This window comes from Cupressus sempervirens, chromosome 5 (genome assembly GCF_028749045.1).
Source record: "Cupressus sempervirens isolate cs-2001-9-10 chromosome 5, ASM2874904v1, whole genome shotgun sequence".
NCBI lineage: Eukaryota > Viridiplantae > Streptophyta > Pinopsida > Cupressales > Cupressaceae > Cupressus > Cupressus sempervirens.
In genome coordinates, this window is record NC_143122.1 from 502,365,101 (window position 1) to 502,383,827 (window position 18,727).

General features: G+C 34.7%; 1 protein-coding gene across 3 annotated transcripts; it reads right to left on the reverse strand.

The window, feature by feature from the left end:
- Positions 1 to 607: 607 nt before the first annotated feature.
- LOC149556919 (uncharacterized) lies at positions 608 to 15,340 on the reverse strand. Of its 3 annotated transcripts, none has more exons than XM_089831548.1 (14): positions 15,205 to 15,340; positions 14,763 to 15,102; positions 14,588 to 14,685; positions 14,383 to 14,469; positions 14,171 to 14,273; positions 5,289 to 6,320; positions 4,969 to 5,111; positions 4,574 to 4,849; positions 4,348 to 4,438; positions 4,048 to 4,222; positions 3,832 to 3,942; positions 3,618 to 3,708; positions 3,289 to 3,402; positions 608 to 999 (listed from the first exon to the last, which is right to left on the reverse strand). In XM_089831548.1, the coding sequence occupies exons 2-13, from the start codon at positions 15,069 to 15,071 to the stop codon at positions 3,297 to 3,299; spliced, it is 2,622 nt and encodes an 873-aa protein (XP_089687674.1). In that variant the 5' UTR covers positions 15,072 to 15,102; positions 15,205 to 15,340; the 3' UTR covers positions 608 to 999; positions 3,289 to 3,296. The 3 variants fall into 3 exon arrangements, with proteins under 3 accessions (XP_089687674.1, XP_089687676.1, XP_089687673.1); XM_089831550.1 differs by having other exon boundaries at positions 14,763 to 15,089; positions 15,205 to 15,330; XM_089831547.1 differs by lacking the exon at positions 15,205 to 15,340 and having other exon boundaries at positions 14,763 to 15,143.
- Positions 15,341 to 18,727: the final 3,387 nt, after the last annotated feature.

The following is an 18,727-nucleotide window of genomic DNA, read 5'->3' on the forward strand; positions in this document are numbered from 1 at the left end:
TGGCTGTCGAGTTGTCTTAATCTCAACCGTTGATTTGATTTAATCTCGATCGTTGGTTTACCAACAAAATAAAAAGAGGTCATTGAGTCATTTGGATAAAAAATTTTGAAAAAACATTTGCAGTATTAGCAAACAGTCTTGCAATGTTAGCAAGAGCACAATGTTAACGTGGAGATAACAATGGGGAATATCAACAAAAAAAATTAAGAGGTTGTCGAAGTTCTGCCAATGAGAAACAAGGAATTTTGTATCTCTTGATTTGCTGAAATTTAATATAATTCCTCATCTATAAAACTGGTTTTCCCTTAAAAAAATTTCCAAAGACAATTTGTTCGAAAATATTGTGTTCATTGTGTTGCGCATTTCTTTCCGTATTATAAGTGAAATTGCAATTGTGTTATTTTTCAATATTATATGAAAATTTGTTTTCAGCAGTTTAATAATCATTTATGATAGGAAATTAATAATCAGTGACTGCAATAGTTTGATTTTTCACAGCAACCTCGAAGAACAAGTCACCTTCTCCATGGAAAAGGGCATACTTCAAAGATGTTGAAAAAACCAGAAACAAAAAAAGACAAGAAAACAGCAACGTGGACACCGGATATTTCAAACATTTTTTTCAAAGTTTGCCCTCTTAAATGGACATCCAACAGAAATCATATTTAAGCTCTTTCCAAAGGGAAGACCATCCGATCAATAAGCAAGCTCTTTCTTCTTTGAGTTCTCATTTTTGCAATATTAAACTTTTGTATTGCCAATTGAAACAAAATATATATTCATTAGATGTTTAGGGCCTTGGATACCCATCAGAATTAGATAACGAAAGCATTTCATTTTTAACGATTTTGCAGCTCGGCAAGAACTTAAGGTACTGGATGGAGATAAATTCCGAAATGTCAAATCCAATCTTTGCAAATAACTGCTTGTTCAGCTGATACTCTGCACAGGCGTTGGGCGGCCTGACAATAAACCTTCAAACAGCAGCTGCCTAGTCCCCTGAACAATAAGCACAGATAAACCAAGTGTTAGTAATAGAGATAGTAAATCAGTTTCTATATGAACTGAAGCGCACCACAAAATAACCAAGCAAAATAGTTAAAGCATTTTTAAGCCAATTTTGAACATATTAAAGTTTTTATTTGGGAAAAATCATAATGAAAGAGTACCATAATTCATTGAAGCATATAAATCTGTGGAGGGACAAAGCAAGGACCAAGCTTTTTGCTTTGTCACTGTCTCAAAATCAAAATAAGTTTGTCACGTTCGCAGCCGTTCCGCAATCAAATAAGAATTGAAGGCAAACGATTATAGGATTCATAAGCTTCAAAAACCAGATAAAGGGATCGTGTCAACAAGAAACAAGATCGTTTTCTAGCTTAAGTCCCATCGTGATGTTTTGACGGCAACACTTTCAATAAGCCAAATCTTAATTACATGAGTGCTTGCTGATAGAAATCAAACCAAAGCAATAGGAATATTATGAAGAAAGACTATTGGCAAGCAAAGCCCAAAGATTGATATTGCTTAACGTTCATTCCTTTCGGACAATTAATTCGGAACCCTAATCAACTTCTTCTGTCTACCAAAATATAGAGCAGTTTGATCTAATTTGAGTTCAATCAAACAGAATTCAAAAAAAAAACACAAGATTTACCTCGTCTAAGGATTCCATTTTGATGGAGGGGTATCCACGTGGAGAGAGACCTATAGGGGTTAGAATTTGAACGTTGATGCTTGAGTAATGGAGTCCCGTAACTCTAATTTCATTACATCTGTTTATGGTTTTGGGAATAACGTATTGGTGCTTTTTATTATTTTGAGGTTTTTTTTAATTCAATTGTGGAGGAAGAAATCCTCCAAATGCTGTTTGTGGTAATAATTTCGGAATGTTGAGCATGTAAGTTGGAGCATTATTAGACGAGGTTTTGTTCGAAAGAGAGAATTAGAGAGCGAAGAAATTACAGCAAATGACAATGATACAAGAAGCCAAAAAGATGCAGAAGTAGAAACAACTGTAGATGATTTTTTGTTTAGGTTACTGCAACAATAAGCAAAGATTGATGTCTCTACATTCAGTAAAAATTTCAAAACTTACATCTCAAACTAGGTAATTCAGGAGACAACATAGAAGAGTAATTTGATTTTGAAGAAGTTGAGGATCTCTTAAAGGTAAGATTGAAGGGATATATTTTCATTTGGTAGAAATAGGTGTGATTTGAAAGAGAAAGAATACGTCAAGAGAAGATTAAGGATGGTAGAGAAAATGAGAGAACAATTTATTTCAATTGATTATGGTTTAGACTTGTTAAAGAAGATGCGAAGTTTCAAATAGGAAGGAAGAATTGTGAAAGAATATACAAAAGAGTTTCATAGAATTTTGATTCAAACTGGTCATTCAAAAGCCAGCAAAGAAAATTCAAGTTAGCCAAAAGCCAACAAAGAAAAGTCAAGTTAGCCTAGTGCACTGATTGTTGAAGACAATAATGCAAGAAATTGGCTTTGGTGAGAGTTTACACAATAGAAAATGCATACTAGTTTACTATGAAGATTGGAGAAAGATCAAACAAGCAAAGATGAAGAGTCTAAGATGAAAAGGAGGGAAGATCATATACATAATCAAATCTAAAAAATGATCTAGTGTAACCCAGGTGCACACACCCAAGTCAAAAACCCAAAGCACCTGGTGTGGGTGCATCACACACCCGAGTACTCCCACTGGCCAAAAAATGCAGGGGTGCTCACAAGGTGCAGCCCGCTGAATGGCCCAAAAAGTTTTCTTCTTTTTTTTTAAATTCTTCTTTTTTTAATTTGTTTTTTTATGCATGCTTAGAGAGCACTTGGGATGATTCCATTCTCATTATTGACATTTTGTCATTTTGTTTACTGTACTCACTTTGATATGACTACAATACATTATACAGCATGAATAAATATAAGCAAACAAAAGACACTAACATTAACGAAGAAGAACAATGTGAAAAAATAAGACAAAATATATGATGGTGTCCAACTTGATTTTTGATGCTGAAACGAAGGGTTTCATTGTGTATAGGTGGAAAACCTTATAACGCGAGCACTTATAGCAGACAAGTGATTTATAAAACTGATCAAGCTATAAAATGAGTTACACGATGAACCATATTTCTGCTTCAAACCTCACGTGAATGTCTACTTTGATCCAATTTGACGCTACCGTCCCCTATTTCGGCCCAGCAAACTAGAGAGAAAAAGAAACCAAGTCACTGCGTCTATATTAGGGATATAGTAGTTCAAGAATTCACTTGCCTGTGATCTTAGTCTAAAGCAATCCCAATTGCACGTACAGGTTCGGAATCCATCGTTTTGTTGCATGACTGTGGTGATACCCGACTATGTTGATGTTGACGAGCTTTCAATGCCCTGCCAAAGTGAAGAAGATGTTTAAGAAAAAAACCGGAACTCCTGTAAGAGTTACAAAACTATACCATCACTGGGCTAATACCATTGGTAATAAGTTACGACAACCATTTTCAAAATCATCCTATACATAAAACTGATACAATTTCTGTAAGTCGGAAATGTTTCGACGAAATCGAGCACACGGCGCCCAATAATTGGTCAAAGGGAATCTTAACTGTTTCATATATTTAACAAGAATCTTTTCCTCTTCTTCGTTGTACAAATACCAGTGATCTTGACCAATAAGAGATTCCCCGCTGCTAACATCTGCAAACAATTTAAAAAGTAAAGTATTACCTTAAATTTAAAAGTGCATTAATGCAATGCGTTTATGGTGTCATGAAGCATTAGATTGGACATTGATTTCTACTGATTAACCGCCCCACAAACCTTGAAGCAAACAAACCGATCTATCCAATTCTCCCTTTAACCTCCAATACGTTCGTCCATTCTCGTCCAAAGCAATAGATTGTGTTCGTACAGCATCGCACCTTGGCCTCTCTGCACAATACCTCAATGCTATTATAAAAGAACAGTGATACAAATAGCGCTATAAGTAAGCAATCTTGGGCTTTCAAAAATTCATAGCAAGATTGTACAGCATACTCATTCTAGAAGTTGCTTCTAATGCATCTTGTTTTGCTGCCTTCGCTTTTTCAACCTCAAGTTTCACTCTTGAAATCAGTTCATCGTGTTCATTTATTGTTAGCGTAGATCCTTCCTTTGATGACAACAGAACACGAGCCATTTCATCTTTCATCCTTTGCCTTGCTTCCTTGGCCTTGGAACATCAGATTTTGTTACATTAAATCGTAAATTCTGCAGAAGCAAATCGCACTGGAAGAAAGTTGTAAAGTAGATGTATATTTATGAACATGAAAAGCATTAACCTTCTCTAATGCACACCTTTTCCTTTACAGCCATGATTTCCTCTTGGTGTTCTTTTCTGTATTCACCAAACCTACTGTTCGCAGAATCAATCCAGTCCCTTAAGCACCTATCGAACATAAAGAAATTGATAAATTCAAAAATAAGTTTGTTGAGACAATGTAATGTAATGTAATGTAATGTAACTAGAAACAAAAGGAACAGAGAGTACACGTCAAACAGAAATACCATGGTGCTCTCCTACCGTGTGCCAAGGCTTTCGTCACAAAGAATATTAAGGAGTCTCAGTTTCCTGGAAAGGTCCAACATTTCATATCCTTCAATTCCACCCCTGAGACTTGCATCAGCAAAGCCATCAAATTGGCATATTTCTTGCCTCAGCTTCTTTTGTTCATCTAAAGAATAATTGCAAGATATAGGTAGGGTATCTCCTTCCATTGATAAAGAGTTTTTTGTCACAAGCTTTCTAAGAGCCTGTACCCATGAATTTTTTCCACTGCCTGAGTGTGATATTTCACTCCTGAACAGAAGCAATGATATACAACAATTAAGACTCCATCGAAAAGCAGCTAAGATAAAATTCAATAGGTCAAGAGCGAATTCGCAAGTATTGGACAGAAAAAGTTTGAGAGGGCATACTCTTCCCCACTATCCTCTCCAATCAATGATAACAGCTTCACGTGAAATTGGACAATTGATGAATACATCCCTCGCCGACCAACACGACCACGTGTCAGTTCTCGTAAAATGGACTCAGGGAGGCCCTTTTTTAAGTCAAGAACCTGAGAAATTCAAAACCATGACAAATTACTAGGTGAAATTGTCTAGGACAGCATCCAGAGCGTAGTCTGGGCCCGAATACAAAGATAACACGGGTAGCGTCTGGGTTTAAGAAGCATTCAACGAAATATACTACATTTTATAATATGAATTATATTTTGGGTTAAAGGTATACATACTCGTTCAAATGCTGAGCAAAACTCAAAAAACTGCAGTACTTGCCCAACATCAGCTGCCGACAATTCTATACCTGCCACTGAGCTCATCAACTTGCCCTGCGGTAAAATAATAGGCACATTCTCTTCCTTGGGTCGCCCACGCTTCTTCATATTTGGATCTTTTTCTGCGACCTTCGTATTACAATGCAGTACATTAATTGGCTGAACTTCACTACCTTTGACTGTATTCTTGTTTTCGTCGGAAATTGTAGAGTCTGGTTTTGGTTTCTTCGGTTTCCTCTCAGCGGCATCAGGACCGTGATTGCATTCAGCTGTTGCTTCATGTCCTGTATTAGTAGAAATTTCAGGAGGATGGGCTTTCTTATGTCTTCTTTTCAATTTTGTTTGCTTTTCCCTTCGCACCGGTTCTGTATTATCTGGAGAATTTGAAGGGTCTGAAATGGGATGGCATGATACAACATCTGAGTCCGTCCTTGCATTCGTTCCCTGCTTATCTTGATCTTTAAGATCCTTCTTGGGCAGCTTCATTTCTCCCTTGATCTTGCCGTTGTTCTTAGTTTTACTCTTTTTTTGGGTTGTCACTTCCCCGTTACCCAAACTCAAGACGTCTGACACATTATCCGCGTTCTTTTCAATATTCAGTTTTCCATCATTAGCAAACATCTTTTCCTTAACTTTACTCTCTCTCATGATCTTTTTCGAACTTTCACTCAAATTAGCCATTTCTTCGCAAGACGAGACGCTCTTTGACTCTAAAGGCGCATGTGATTGATCAGATGACTTCTGAAGTTTTCTCTCTTTCGAAGGAGAAGAGCATTTATTGAAGAGCTTCTTAATCTTCTCATCTTTGAGGAGATGAATGAGAGATGGAATGCATTGCTTCTTTATAGACGTATCAATTGGTTGTTTGGAAATCAAAGAACCCTGCACAGGCTTCAATTTCTTCGCAAGATCTTTCACGTCCACAACTCCAGAACAAATAGATTCAAAAAGACCATCCAGTTGTGCAGAATTTAAAGCATCCATTTGGTCCTGTAACCAAATTTGATTTTAATGAGATCAAGCCGTCTAAAAGACCAAAGAAACGTAACACTAAACAATTTCAAAGTTTATTTCATCTTCAATAATGATATGAACTTATGTTTTATTTGCTTAAATGATTTAAGAATAAACACACTTATTTGAAGAATTTCTGGAATAAATTCAATCCATTGTTTGTATTTGTATTCTATATCACACGCTCATTATATGATGTATAATAGAAATATAAAATTATAGAGATAAAGACAAAATACTGCATGCCTTATAGGGAAAACAGTATTACCAATTCTGATTCCTCTGCCCCCAAACTACTTTACAATTCTGAAAGAGGATTTAATTAATAATAATAAAATTAAAATATAAAAATAAATTAATATAATATATTTTAAGTTAATTAAGTTTAAAGAAGAGCTTTGATTTCTTCAACGTAGAATATAAAAAAGAAGAGAGCTCGTTTGGAAGGAGATAAGAGTGAGAAGAGTTGCTTTGAAAAAAGGCAATATAGAAGGGAGGAAAATTCATCTGGCAGAAATGTGATAAGAGGGAACAACAGAACATAGAAATTATAAAAGGATTAACCAAAAAACCTATTGGGATTAAATAGGGAAGTGCTTTTTTGAAAAGGCAATAATGATTAAGAGTTGTAGCTCTTATAAAAGGTGGTAATTATGGAAGACTTTGACTTTCTTGAAAGGTAGAAACGATAAAGAATTTCAACTCTTTCAAAGAATAGTAATTATGAAAGGTTATGTAATGTCCTATTTTCTGATTCATTACTATTGTCACATTTCTAGCCCTTTCAGCTATGCCATCGTGGACTAACCAGGAATCTTTGAAGTATTAGAACAGGTTTGGGTCTAGGTGCTTGCAATTTCAAGCTATGCAAAGTGTTTTAGCCAGGTTTCTAAGATACATACTATATTGGACTTGGACCGTTCCATCAAGAGCTTTCCTTCGAAGCTCTATCACACTAGTTATTCTAAGTTCAATTGGTTGTTCATTTTTATGCCAAAGATGCATCTTGATTATTTATTATGCCACATTCCTATTACATGGAGACATTAATTAAAGTGGAATAATAAGATAGGAAGAAATATGAAGAGTCAAGCACGAGGAAAATGAAGAGACACAAGCATAGTCTATGTCATAAGGTTCAAATTCGAATTCATAATCGGCAACAGTAATATTCGAATGGTGTTCGACGAAGGGGAAAAATTTAACCAAAAATTCATCATCAAATTCGATTTATATAAATTTGATTTTAAAAAACAAATAAATAATATATCCATAAAACTATTAAAATATTTTAATATAAACATATGTATGTACATGTATTAATAAACAATATAGCTATTAAAATTAAATATTAACTCTATAGATGCAATAATAAATATTAAATAAATATGAGCACATACAATATAGTTTTAATAAATTAAAATATTGAAACTTAAGAATGATCGTCAGCGGCAAGAAAGAAATCAGAGCTGCAGAAAAATAGTTTAACAATTTATTTATTTTTAAATTATATAGCGTTTTGGAAAGGGGTCAAGCTCATGATTTAGAATGGGGCATTCATTCAGGTTTGTCTCAAATGCGTTGCAATAAAAAATCGAAACCCTTGGCAAATTCAAAACTGTTAAAAAAGCAAAAGAGAACTCTGCAGATTATTCTTTTCAAATTTATTTTATTAAAAAAATTATACCCTTTATTTAACTGAACTTCAACAATTTTTTTAAAAATATTCTAAAGTTTGCTGAATTCCGAACCTCATGGCTGAAATTTGATGAACCTCTGACTATAGTATAGGTATAAAAGGATATTCAGTTGTTCATTTTGTTTATGCTTGGACATACATTTGGTTGTTTGTTCAGATATTGATCTCTCTTGGATAAACTCCTTAATAATGCCCGCTACAATTTGGTGGACAATTTCTGGTCTATTAAGTGGATCTTCAATGAAATTGAAGAGATTAAGTTTAGGATGCAAGGGCAGGAAAGGTCAAAAGGAGGGGACAAGAACATCAAAATTGGTAAGCCGAATGCAAGGGTTTCTAAAATTGAAAAAAGGGTGGAAAGGATGGAGGGCTCTCTCCATAGCTCAGCTAACCAGAGCCTTAAACATAATTAAAGGTCTTAATGACAACATCATTCAGCTACACGCGATGATGGAGGAAAGCAAAAAGGGGAAGGAGAAAAAGAACAAAGAGGAAACCAAGGCAACGAATGAGGATGCTTCTTTGCAAGGTGAGAGCCTATCCAAGAGAGTGGAAAAGAGGAAAAGGGAAGAGGTTTCCCAGATGATAGCCAATCAAAGACTAATGAGGTTGAGGCCAAGGAAGAGTTGGAGCACAAGAAAGCGAAGCAAGGTAAAAAATTAGTGTCCTAATTATTTCTCCTAGTTTATGTTTGTCCCTTGGTTTTTGGCCTTTCGTGTTTTGTTTTCGTCTATTGGCCGCATTAGGCCTATTGTTTTTTATGTTGTTTGGTTGCTAGAGTTGAACTTTTAGTAGTTTTTATGTTGTTAACTGGTGGATTTCAAGAACTTTGTAAAAAACCTATTTTACTTAATAAAAAACAAACCCAAAATTATCAAAATCTATTATATTGGATGAATTGCTAGTTATTTGTTGAATATTTGATAAAATCAGTTGCAAGCATTTGTTGTCCATTACTCTATGATTTTCATTTGAGAGTTTGAAGACAATACCCAAACAAGGTACTACAAGTTGTGACTCTCTTGAAGGTTACAATGATGAAGGGTTGTGACTCTTCTAAAAGATGATTATTGTGAAAATATTGTGATTGTTCCAAAGGGTCAGCCATAATGAAGAGTTGTGACTCTCTTCCACACTATAAGATATAAATGGGAGAAGGTTTCAATTGAAAAGGACATTCAAAGGAGATCAGCTTGAAGAATAATATATTATTCCTAAGTTACACAGGTACCCCTCCCCCCCCCCTCCGAACCTCGAACTTGTTTGAACCGGTTCAAGATTCTGGTCCGGTTCGACCAAGGTTCGATTTTCGAATCCTAGTTCAAACCCGAGCGGATTAGGCTGGGAAAATTGAACCAAGTTCGAACCCAACCAAGAACCCGCCCACGAACGCGAAAATAAAGTGACTTATTTGCATTTTTTTTATAATTTTTGGAGTCCACGTACCCTAAAAAGGTGTTATGAATTGGTTTTTTGCTCTCTCATAGTCATTTGATGTTTCTAAATAGGTTGTTTTGCCTTGAAGAAAAGCACATAAGTTTTTGAGCAAGCATCCGATTGTGCAAGGAGGAGTTTGAAGAAATACTTGTTGGTGTTCTTGAAGTGTTTGTGCATCATTTATACACATTTGCAAACTTGCAATGGCTGGAAAAGGACCAAGAGGTAAGATCTTATTCTATTTACTATTGTTTTGTTCTAGTTTTTCCAAAAAAAATTCATTTCTCTTTCAATCTTCATATGTTCTAAGTTCTTGAATCTTTTCCATTATTTCAAAATTCGTCATTTTCTTGCATATAGATTATGAACATATATCTAATTAGTAATTTCTTGCCATAGGGAAAGGTTCGAAATTAATGTCATCTACCTCTTCATCAATAGGCAATACCGAACAAAGAATGGAAACCAACTCTGATTCTCCTCTATGGAAGTATGTAGACATTATAAAACCCATTCCAAGAGGTGGTGCATTCCATTGGAGATGTCGAGGATGTGATGAAGAAAGAAATAGTTCTTATTATCGTGTGGTAGGCCATCTATGTGGTTATGCTGGAAGAGGAGTCAAGAAATGCCCTGGCAAAAATGGTGTCCCAATACCAAATCACACCGTGTTAAAATATATTAAAGAGCATGAGGCAACAGAAGAGAGAGAAGGACGCAGGGCAATAGAACTCGGTAGTAGTAGCAATAAAAGTAAAAAAGCTAAGGGAATGCAAGCCCCCTCAGATGTTATTGTACAAGACCACCCCTTCTTCAATACTACAATGGACACTGACATTGAATCTATCCCCATTGTACACAAAAGAAAGGGGCCAATAGAAACTTCTTTTCAAAGCAAGGCCCGGGAAATTGCTGACATTAAGGTGGGAAGATGCCTCTATACAAATGGGTTGTCTTTTAATGTTGTCCGCTCTCCGTTTTGAAAGGACATGTTGAGGGGTGCCAATGAAGCTCCAAAAGGGTATTGTGGCCCCGAGTATGAAAAAGTTTGCACCACCTTGTTGGATGATGAGGTCCAACGGGTTAAAAATCAATTGAAGCCCATAAGGGAGTCATGGGTTGAGACAAGGGTGACAATTGTTTCAGATGGCTGGAAGAATTCTAGAAACCGTCCCTTGATCAATGTCCTTGCGGTGTCCCCTAAAGGGGCAATGTTTTTGAAAGCGGTGGATTGTGAGGGCAAAGTAAAAAATGGGCCATTTATTGCTGATATCTTAATTGAGGCCATTGAACAAGTGGGAGCAAGAACTGTTGTCCAAGTCATAACGGACAACACAAAGAATTGTAGAGCAGCAAGTTTGTTGGTTGAATCACAATATCCACATATCTTTTGGACACCTTGTGCAATCCATTCACTCAATCTTATGCTAAAAAAGATTGGAAACCAAATTGAGTGGATCAAAACAATGTATGAAGAGGCTGAGGACATACAAATGTTTGTCACAAACCACCACATGACTCAATCTCTTTTTAGGAACTACTCAAAATTGGAGCTATTGAAGGTAAATGAACTTGAACTCAAATTAGTAATTTAATTTTTAATATTTGACAATTTTTGATTTTTCATATTTTACTTGTGCAATTGCCAATGTGTATACTTTTTTTAGTTTTCTAAAATATGTATCTAATAGTTTTTTTTGCTCTAATTTATGTCACAGGTTGCTGAGACCCGTTTTGCATCACATATAATCGTCTTAAGACGACTTGTGCAAGTGAAAGATGCACTTCAAGGTATGGTAATCAGCAACAATTGGGGTGTATGGAAGCAAAAGAACACTGAAAGGGCAAACAAAATAAAGGATAGGCTATTGGCTGACTCATGGTGGGAACGTGTGAAATATCTCCTTAAGATCACCGAGCCCATTATGAGCATGCTTAGGTACACTGACATGGATAGGCCTTGCCTTGGAGAGATCTATGATGGCATAGACTCAATGATTGAGAAGATCAGGCAAGTTATAAATGAGCAAGAGCAAGATCCGCAAGAGACCTTTTTCAAATAAGTGCAAAAAATTATTAATGAAAGATGGAACAAAATAACCACTCCATTACATTTGCTTGCCTATGCCTTGACCCCCAAATACTATAGCTCACAATATTGTGATCTACCAGGAAGGTTGCCACCATATAGAGATATGAAAGTGTCTAAGGGGTACCAAGCAGCATTTAGAAGAATATTTCCTGATGATGATATAAAAGATCTAATCATAGATGAGTTCATAACATTTGTCAATGCTACAAGTCTAAGTAATGATGCTCTTTGTCATCGGTTCAAAAAGCATGCTCATGGTTGGTCGTACCTCCATGGCCAAAAATTCCAAACATTGCAACCCCTTGCAATCAAAGTTATATCACAAGTAAGTTTTATTTTATTTTTTAATTAGCTCACTTTATCTTCAAAAGAATTTTTTAATAAGATTGAATTAATTCTTTTTTAATTACCTACCTTATGTTGTCTTTATAGGTTGCTAGTTCTTCTGCATCAGAAAGAAATTGGAGCACCTATTCTTTCGTCCACTCGATGAAGCGCAATAGGTTGCAATCAAAAAAAGCCGAGAACCTGGTATTTGTGCATAACAACTTGCGCCTTCTTTCGCACAAGAGTCAAAAATACAAAGAAGGGGAGACAAAGAAGTGGGATGTAGATGCAGAGATTGCGGACTTGGATGCTTCCACTGCTGCGCTTACAATTGATGATTTTGATGACTTTGATGTCAATACCATTGTTGATTCTGCTGCTGATCCCATTGGCCTTGGTGCAAGTAATAGCATAGGCGAAGGAGGAGATGAAAAAGAAGATGAAGAAGAAGAAGATGAATATGAAGAAGATGAAGATGAAGAATGAAGAACTTAGAACTAAAAATTCAGAATTTTAATAGATTTTCATTCTATTAGTTACTGTTAAACATTGAACGTGAAACAATGACACTTGAACGTGAAACAATGACACTATTTTAAATGTTTTGAATCTTTCATCTTTGATGTTGAAGTTGATTGAACTATGTTACTATATGATGGTATGCTCACCATGATACATTGATATGTTATTGTTTATGCTGTTTTAAAGTTTTAAATGTGTTTATGGTACTATGCTACATTCTAATTTTAACTCATGCTTCATAAAAATATATAAATATATAAATATATATATATATATATATATATATTTTTTTTTTTTTTTTAAAAATTTTTACATGTTTTTGTACTAACGAACCCAAACAAACCCAAACCCCTTTCCAAAATTTCGTCGAACCAGCGAACCGATTCTCGAACCCGAACCCAAAACCGAACCACAAACCGGCAACCTAGTATTATTCTCAATGGCAACAATGAAAAGTGTGACTCAATTCATTTGAAAGGTGGTGATCCTTTCACCAATAAAGTGTGAAGGAGATTTCATTCCAAACATTAAAGGACATATAAATTATCATCCTCCATCCATCAATAGTTAATCCCTCAAGAAACCAAACAAATAATCATCAAACTCACATCAATCATCACTCCATCTTAGAATCAAGAAAATATACAACTCAACAATCAAACATCACTCTATTCAATCATCACCCAACAATATATTAAACTAACTGAAATTACATTATCACTCTTTAATCATCTAATTATATTTCATCACTCTTTAATCATCTAATCATAACACTTAACCGTAACTCACCAACACCTTGACTAATCAAATCAAAAGGAATCCGTTCAATTGATCCATCATTCATTCATTAACCATCATCAGCACTATATATTCAGCAAATAATATCTATCAAAAACAGCAAGAACACATCAAATGGCAAGCAAATACAATAGTACATACGATTGAAGGATTTATCAATAACTTTTAATTGTTGTGATATGAAAGGAGAAATCTGCATGTGCAAGTAGTACTTAATGATTTTATCTGATTATATACAATTAATGAATACTTGAATTTGATGCCTATGCATGATTACTATAATGACATTTGCATAATTGGCCTTGTTGAGAGAAGGAAATGCAAGGAGGGAGAACAGAAAAAGATTTCCAATAAGTATGACACCTTCTAAATATGGTTAAAGATCATAAGGGCACCTCATTATGATTATTTAGGGCCAAATGAGGTCAAGGAGAATAAAGTCATAGCTTGCACAGAGGATTGAGGATCAAGATCTCATTGTAGTTCCCCTACTAAACCTGGATTGACCAATCAAGAACATCACATTGTAGCTGCCCTACTAAACCTACATTGACCAATTGTTGAAGTGCCAATCATTAGAGACAAGAGGTTGACACAAGGGAGGAGAATGACATAAAGACCTCACTATGTATGTCACCTCGTAATGATGGTTAAGAGGCCCATGAATCAAGGACCACATAAGGCCACAAAGGATAAGATCTTACTCTTGGGTCTAGAGTTCAGGACACCTAGCACACCTCAACATTCCATGTTATAGTTGGGCTTTCATGTAATCATTAAGATTCATTGTGTATATCCATAGTTATATTTCCTAATCCTAAATTGGATGCAATTCATACTCTATTATCTATGAAAGGATTATATATTTAGATATATCCAGCGCCAAGTATACAACAAAAAGGCGACATTAAATAACTCGCAGATGAAATTTTTGGGGATACAAAAGCTTACCATAGTAAGCCCTTCGCATTGTAGTAAATCCGAAACAGAAGCAAAGCCAGTTGCCTTTGCTGCATGTGAAAGAATTCCAGTGGGGACACATCCTTGTTTTTTCCTGCATTTTAGGAGTGGAATTTTATAAATTATCTTTCTAATACTCTGGACCCTGAAGCAATCGCTCCAGGCCAGGACTAATTGGTATTTCAAATGTGCTAAGAACTTACATGCAGATACTGCAGTTGCATATCCCTCTACACCTTGGGCATTTCCACTCGTCGGACTTCGATGCCTCTTCAACCTTCTCTCCGTATCTGTCAAAGCACGCGACTGTTAGCTAGGGTTTTGGATGCCCTGAATAACTTTGCAGCTATAAAGAGATATGTTGTTGACAGCATGAAACGGGATGGGGATTGAAAAGGAATAGATGACCTGTTAAGCAAGCATTTGAGGCAAAAATTCATTGTACATGTTTTGGCGTTCCTGACATTTCTGCAAGATGCCATGAACTCCAATGTCTTCTGTCGGCACTGCACAGCTGAGATCGTTGATTAAAGTAGCTAACGCGGAGAGAGGCGTGAAAGGAAGCAATAATATCATAAAATACCTGGTGGCAAGTCTTTCCATTTTCAGAATCATAAACCCTTCCTCCGATAACACGAACTCCTGGGGACTTGGTACGCTTGGACGCTCCTCCTGCCTTTTCTTTAATCACTTGTTGCTCGCTGTCACCATTTCCATTCTCTATCATCGCTGATTGCTTGGAATCGCCACTTTCACCTTCTTTGGCAACGGAGCGCCCTTCCTTCGGTAATGAGAGCTTCTTCTTAACCCTCCCGGAAGCAGGACTGCGATCTTGCTTGAACTTACATAGCGCGGAGACTTTGCTTGTTTTTGCAGGAGGAGAAAGCGCCATGACGTTAGCTACGAGCTCCTGCAATCACAATCTATTTTACAGGTTAAAATCAGCAATAGTTCATTAGCAATTGACCTGCACATCACTAAATAAACAAACAAAATATGTTGCGCCATGGCGGGAGAGTAGAGACCGTTTGAAATTTTTATGACGTTCCCTCCATTTTTGAATTGTTGCCATTTCATAAGTTTGGCTTTTGAATCCGATGCTCGGCGCGGGTTCCTGTTTACTTTCTGGAGTGTTCAAATCTTATTACGTATTGTACACATATTATGTTGTTTCTTAGGAATAAGATTTATAAGGGTTCTTCGAATAAAGTGAGGGTACGAATAAGATCTATAAGGGTTCTTCGAATAAAGTCAGGGCCCGTTTGGCAACGGGAGTACAAGCGGAATAAGCATATGTAAATTCTTAAAATTTTGAACTCTTTGTTTGGATGCACCAAGTGAGAATTGGAATACGAAGTAAAATAGAAATACGTATTTCAATTTTGGTCCAAAAATGAGGTTTTACAATTCCACCCAAATAGGTATTATTGGAATACGTATTCCTATTTCACTTTTTTTTATTTTAAAAAACATAAATTTTGGGGTCTGCAAATTCCCCAATATTGGCTGAATCAAATGGAAAACAAGAATACGTAACCCCATTTTCTACTCCAGAATACATATTCCAAAATAGTTATTCCTATTCCTGCAGCCAAATGGATCCTAACGTTTTTGGAGAGTAGAGTTCTATTCTTAATTATCATAAAATACAAACATCATGAATTAATTTTATTATGGAATCAAAAGCAAGAAAGATCAAAAAAGCTTAGGAAAAATAGTGTGTATTTTTTTTTTTTTTTATGAAAGGTGGAAATTAAAGATGATGTCTCCAAGGATGGTAGGGACATTTATGGTAATATGTTAGCACTTGATTCTTGAATTGATTTATTCAATGAGAGAAAATTTCAGAAGTTGGGAGAGTCATTATCAAGTTGTACAAGAAAAGCATTGAAATGCAAAATTCAATGTGTGATGTGGTTTGTCTGATAGGCTATCTTTAGTCTTATGGATGTAAAATTGGTGAAGTACTTGTGCTCTTGAAAGATAGATCGCAAGTTCAAAACTCACAAGTTGGTAGGGTATGTGTGTCTTGTTGTAGCATAGTTAAGTGTCTCTCTCAAAGAATACAAGTTAGTCACATATTGTTGTCACCATATATAGACCCAAAAACATATGGTTGGTATCATGAAACTTAACATGACCTTTCTTGTCCTTTCCTTTCCTTTCTTTCTTTAGATACAAGAGTGACTTCCATAACTATGTCCTTTTTTCCCTTTTATGTTTTGGCCTCTTTGATTGGGATAGTTTGCCCTTTATGTTTTGGTTCCTATTGATTAGCTTATTAAATGCAATAGTAACTGTGTGAACAATATAATGTTTTGTGAATTTGATTATGTATGTAATTTTTTATTATTGATTTTTTTTTTTTAAATTGTTATTTTAAACTAAATTTATAAATAAATTTGTCAATGGTGGCATGTTATGATGGTTAAGTTGTTGAGTTGTTATCCTTGCCATTAAGGTTCAAATCTAATGGAGATGAGGTCCTCCATTCGTGGCTTCACCGGTTCATAGCTCTAGGTCAAAGCGTTTACCCTTTTTAAAAAAATTATAAATAAACTTGATCGAGATCATTTTTACAATTGTATATCTAAACTTATAGATGTTGAAATCAAAATTTGATCTTGTTGACTCTCTATCATTAAACATTGTGAGCCAACCTAAAGCATGTTTGTGTTGATTTGTATTATTTGTTATGTGACTTATTTACTTGTTTAATTAAAATTGTATTGCAAATTATCTAGGAAACTATTAAGCATGTTTAGAATTCATTTTGCAAAAGGAATAAAAAGAAACTAGTAATATTATCAAACAAATGTGTTGCTTTTGTCATTTTGGGTCCATTAAATGCATGTTTGATGTCTTTAATCCTACACTTTAAAGTGTGAAATCAATTTGCTTGAGAATAAATGTACCTATAATGATATGATCTAATGTAATGCAATATGAAACAGAATGATAATGATTAATGAAATGTAACATAATGCAAATGATAATGATAGAATTAATGACATGTGGTGATATGATTAATGTCTAATATTTAATTATATGAATGCAATATGGAATGTAATGGTGATTAAGGAAATAAAAAATGTAATTTGCAAATGATATGCAATGACATGACTAGTGGGATGAATTTGCAATGAAGATAATTAATGAATTGATATGCAATTTTTTGTCTCTGTTGTACTTAATCATAAGAAATATAATTAAGGAGTAGATTTTAAGCCTTAAAAAGTAAGTAAATGATATGAATTTGGTCATGCTTGTTTCATTGTTGAACTTTTTAGAAAATGTTGTAAGTTAGTACAAGAAACAACAATATAACTGAACCACAATTACCTAAGCTCCAAATTCAACATGTTCTCAATTCAATAAACACTTCTCTAAATTGTGAAATTGTGGTATCTTTTGCAAAAATTCAAACATAAGCTCCAAATAAGGTTATTGTTGATTAAAATAGTCGTGGTGATGAAATTTTACTATTGAAAATGATTTTGGAGATAAAATTTGTGATTATTGGGATGATATTGGTCCATGCTAATGCATTCTATCTATTTGAAGCTATGAAGATAAATATGTGGCCTCTTATCTAATAACTCTTTATTGAAATCATGTTGTTAATATTACTCCCTCACATCTATCAGGGGAAGGAAAGTTATATATATGCCAAATTCAAGTTAAGTGGGTGTCAATTTCAATTTCAAGTTCAAGTGAGTGGCGATTATAAAAATTCATTTCGGATTCAAGTTCAAGCAAGTGGCAATTATAAAAATTTATTTCAGATTCAAGTTCAAGTGAATGGCAATTACAAAAATTCATTTCAGATACTGCCTTGAAAAATGAATAATCATGCTTATTTCATCATTAAACTTTTTTAAATAGTGTAAGTTAGTACAAGAAATGATGTTACAATTGAACCTTAATGACCTAATGACTACTTGCATGGATTTTTTATTTTTCAAGTTAATACAAGAATCTAGGTAAAATTTAACTGATATGACATGAGTATCACTAGCATTAAACAAATGGGAGTTAACCCTTTTCATGTGCAAATACATGATGTCCTTAATGGTTCTTTATTGATCATGTTGGTGGATGAATTTATAAAATATTATGAATCAACTCACAAACAGTAGAAAAAGAAAATATCATGTTCCCTCGTCACTTCTCTAGTTCAAGACATCTTTAAGTTACTTGGGAGATGTGATAACAAAAATATAGATAAAACCAATGATCATTTATGCTAATGTAATCCAATAATCACATAGAAGATGTCATCCATTTATTGTTTGATTTTGATTTTATTAAGCATTTTTAGGATTGTAGTTGGATGTTCATTATCAAAGATTTTGATCTTTATTTTGATATTTTGTACGGTTTGTTTATCTATAGTTTTAAGCTAAATGTTGACTAAAATTTAGCTGGGCTCGACATTTTTCCCTCAATTAGATATATTTTTTGTGACGAACATAGTCTGATTTTATTTACGAGGCTCTAATATTTACAACTCTTTTTAGTACTTGTGCCTAAAATTTAGTCCCCTAA

What these genes read in the sequence shown, in the direction of transcription:
- LOC149556919 (XM_089831548.1), bottom strand. Translation starts at nt 15,071, where the DNA reads ATGGCGCTTTCTCCTCCTGCAAAAACAAGCAAAGTCTCCGCGCTATGT. An exon ending in CTCAAATGCTTGCTTAACAG is followed by an intron (nt 14,470 to 14,587) that starts GTCATCTATTCC and finishes GTGCTTTGACAG; the next exon opens with ATACGGAGAGAAGGTTGAAG. An exon ending in TCATGGCTGTAAAGGAAAAG is followed by an intron (nt 4,223 to 4,347) that starts GTGTGCATTAGA and finishes TGATGTTCCAAG; the next exon opens with GCCAAGGAAGCAAGGCAAAG.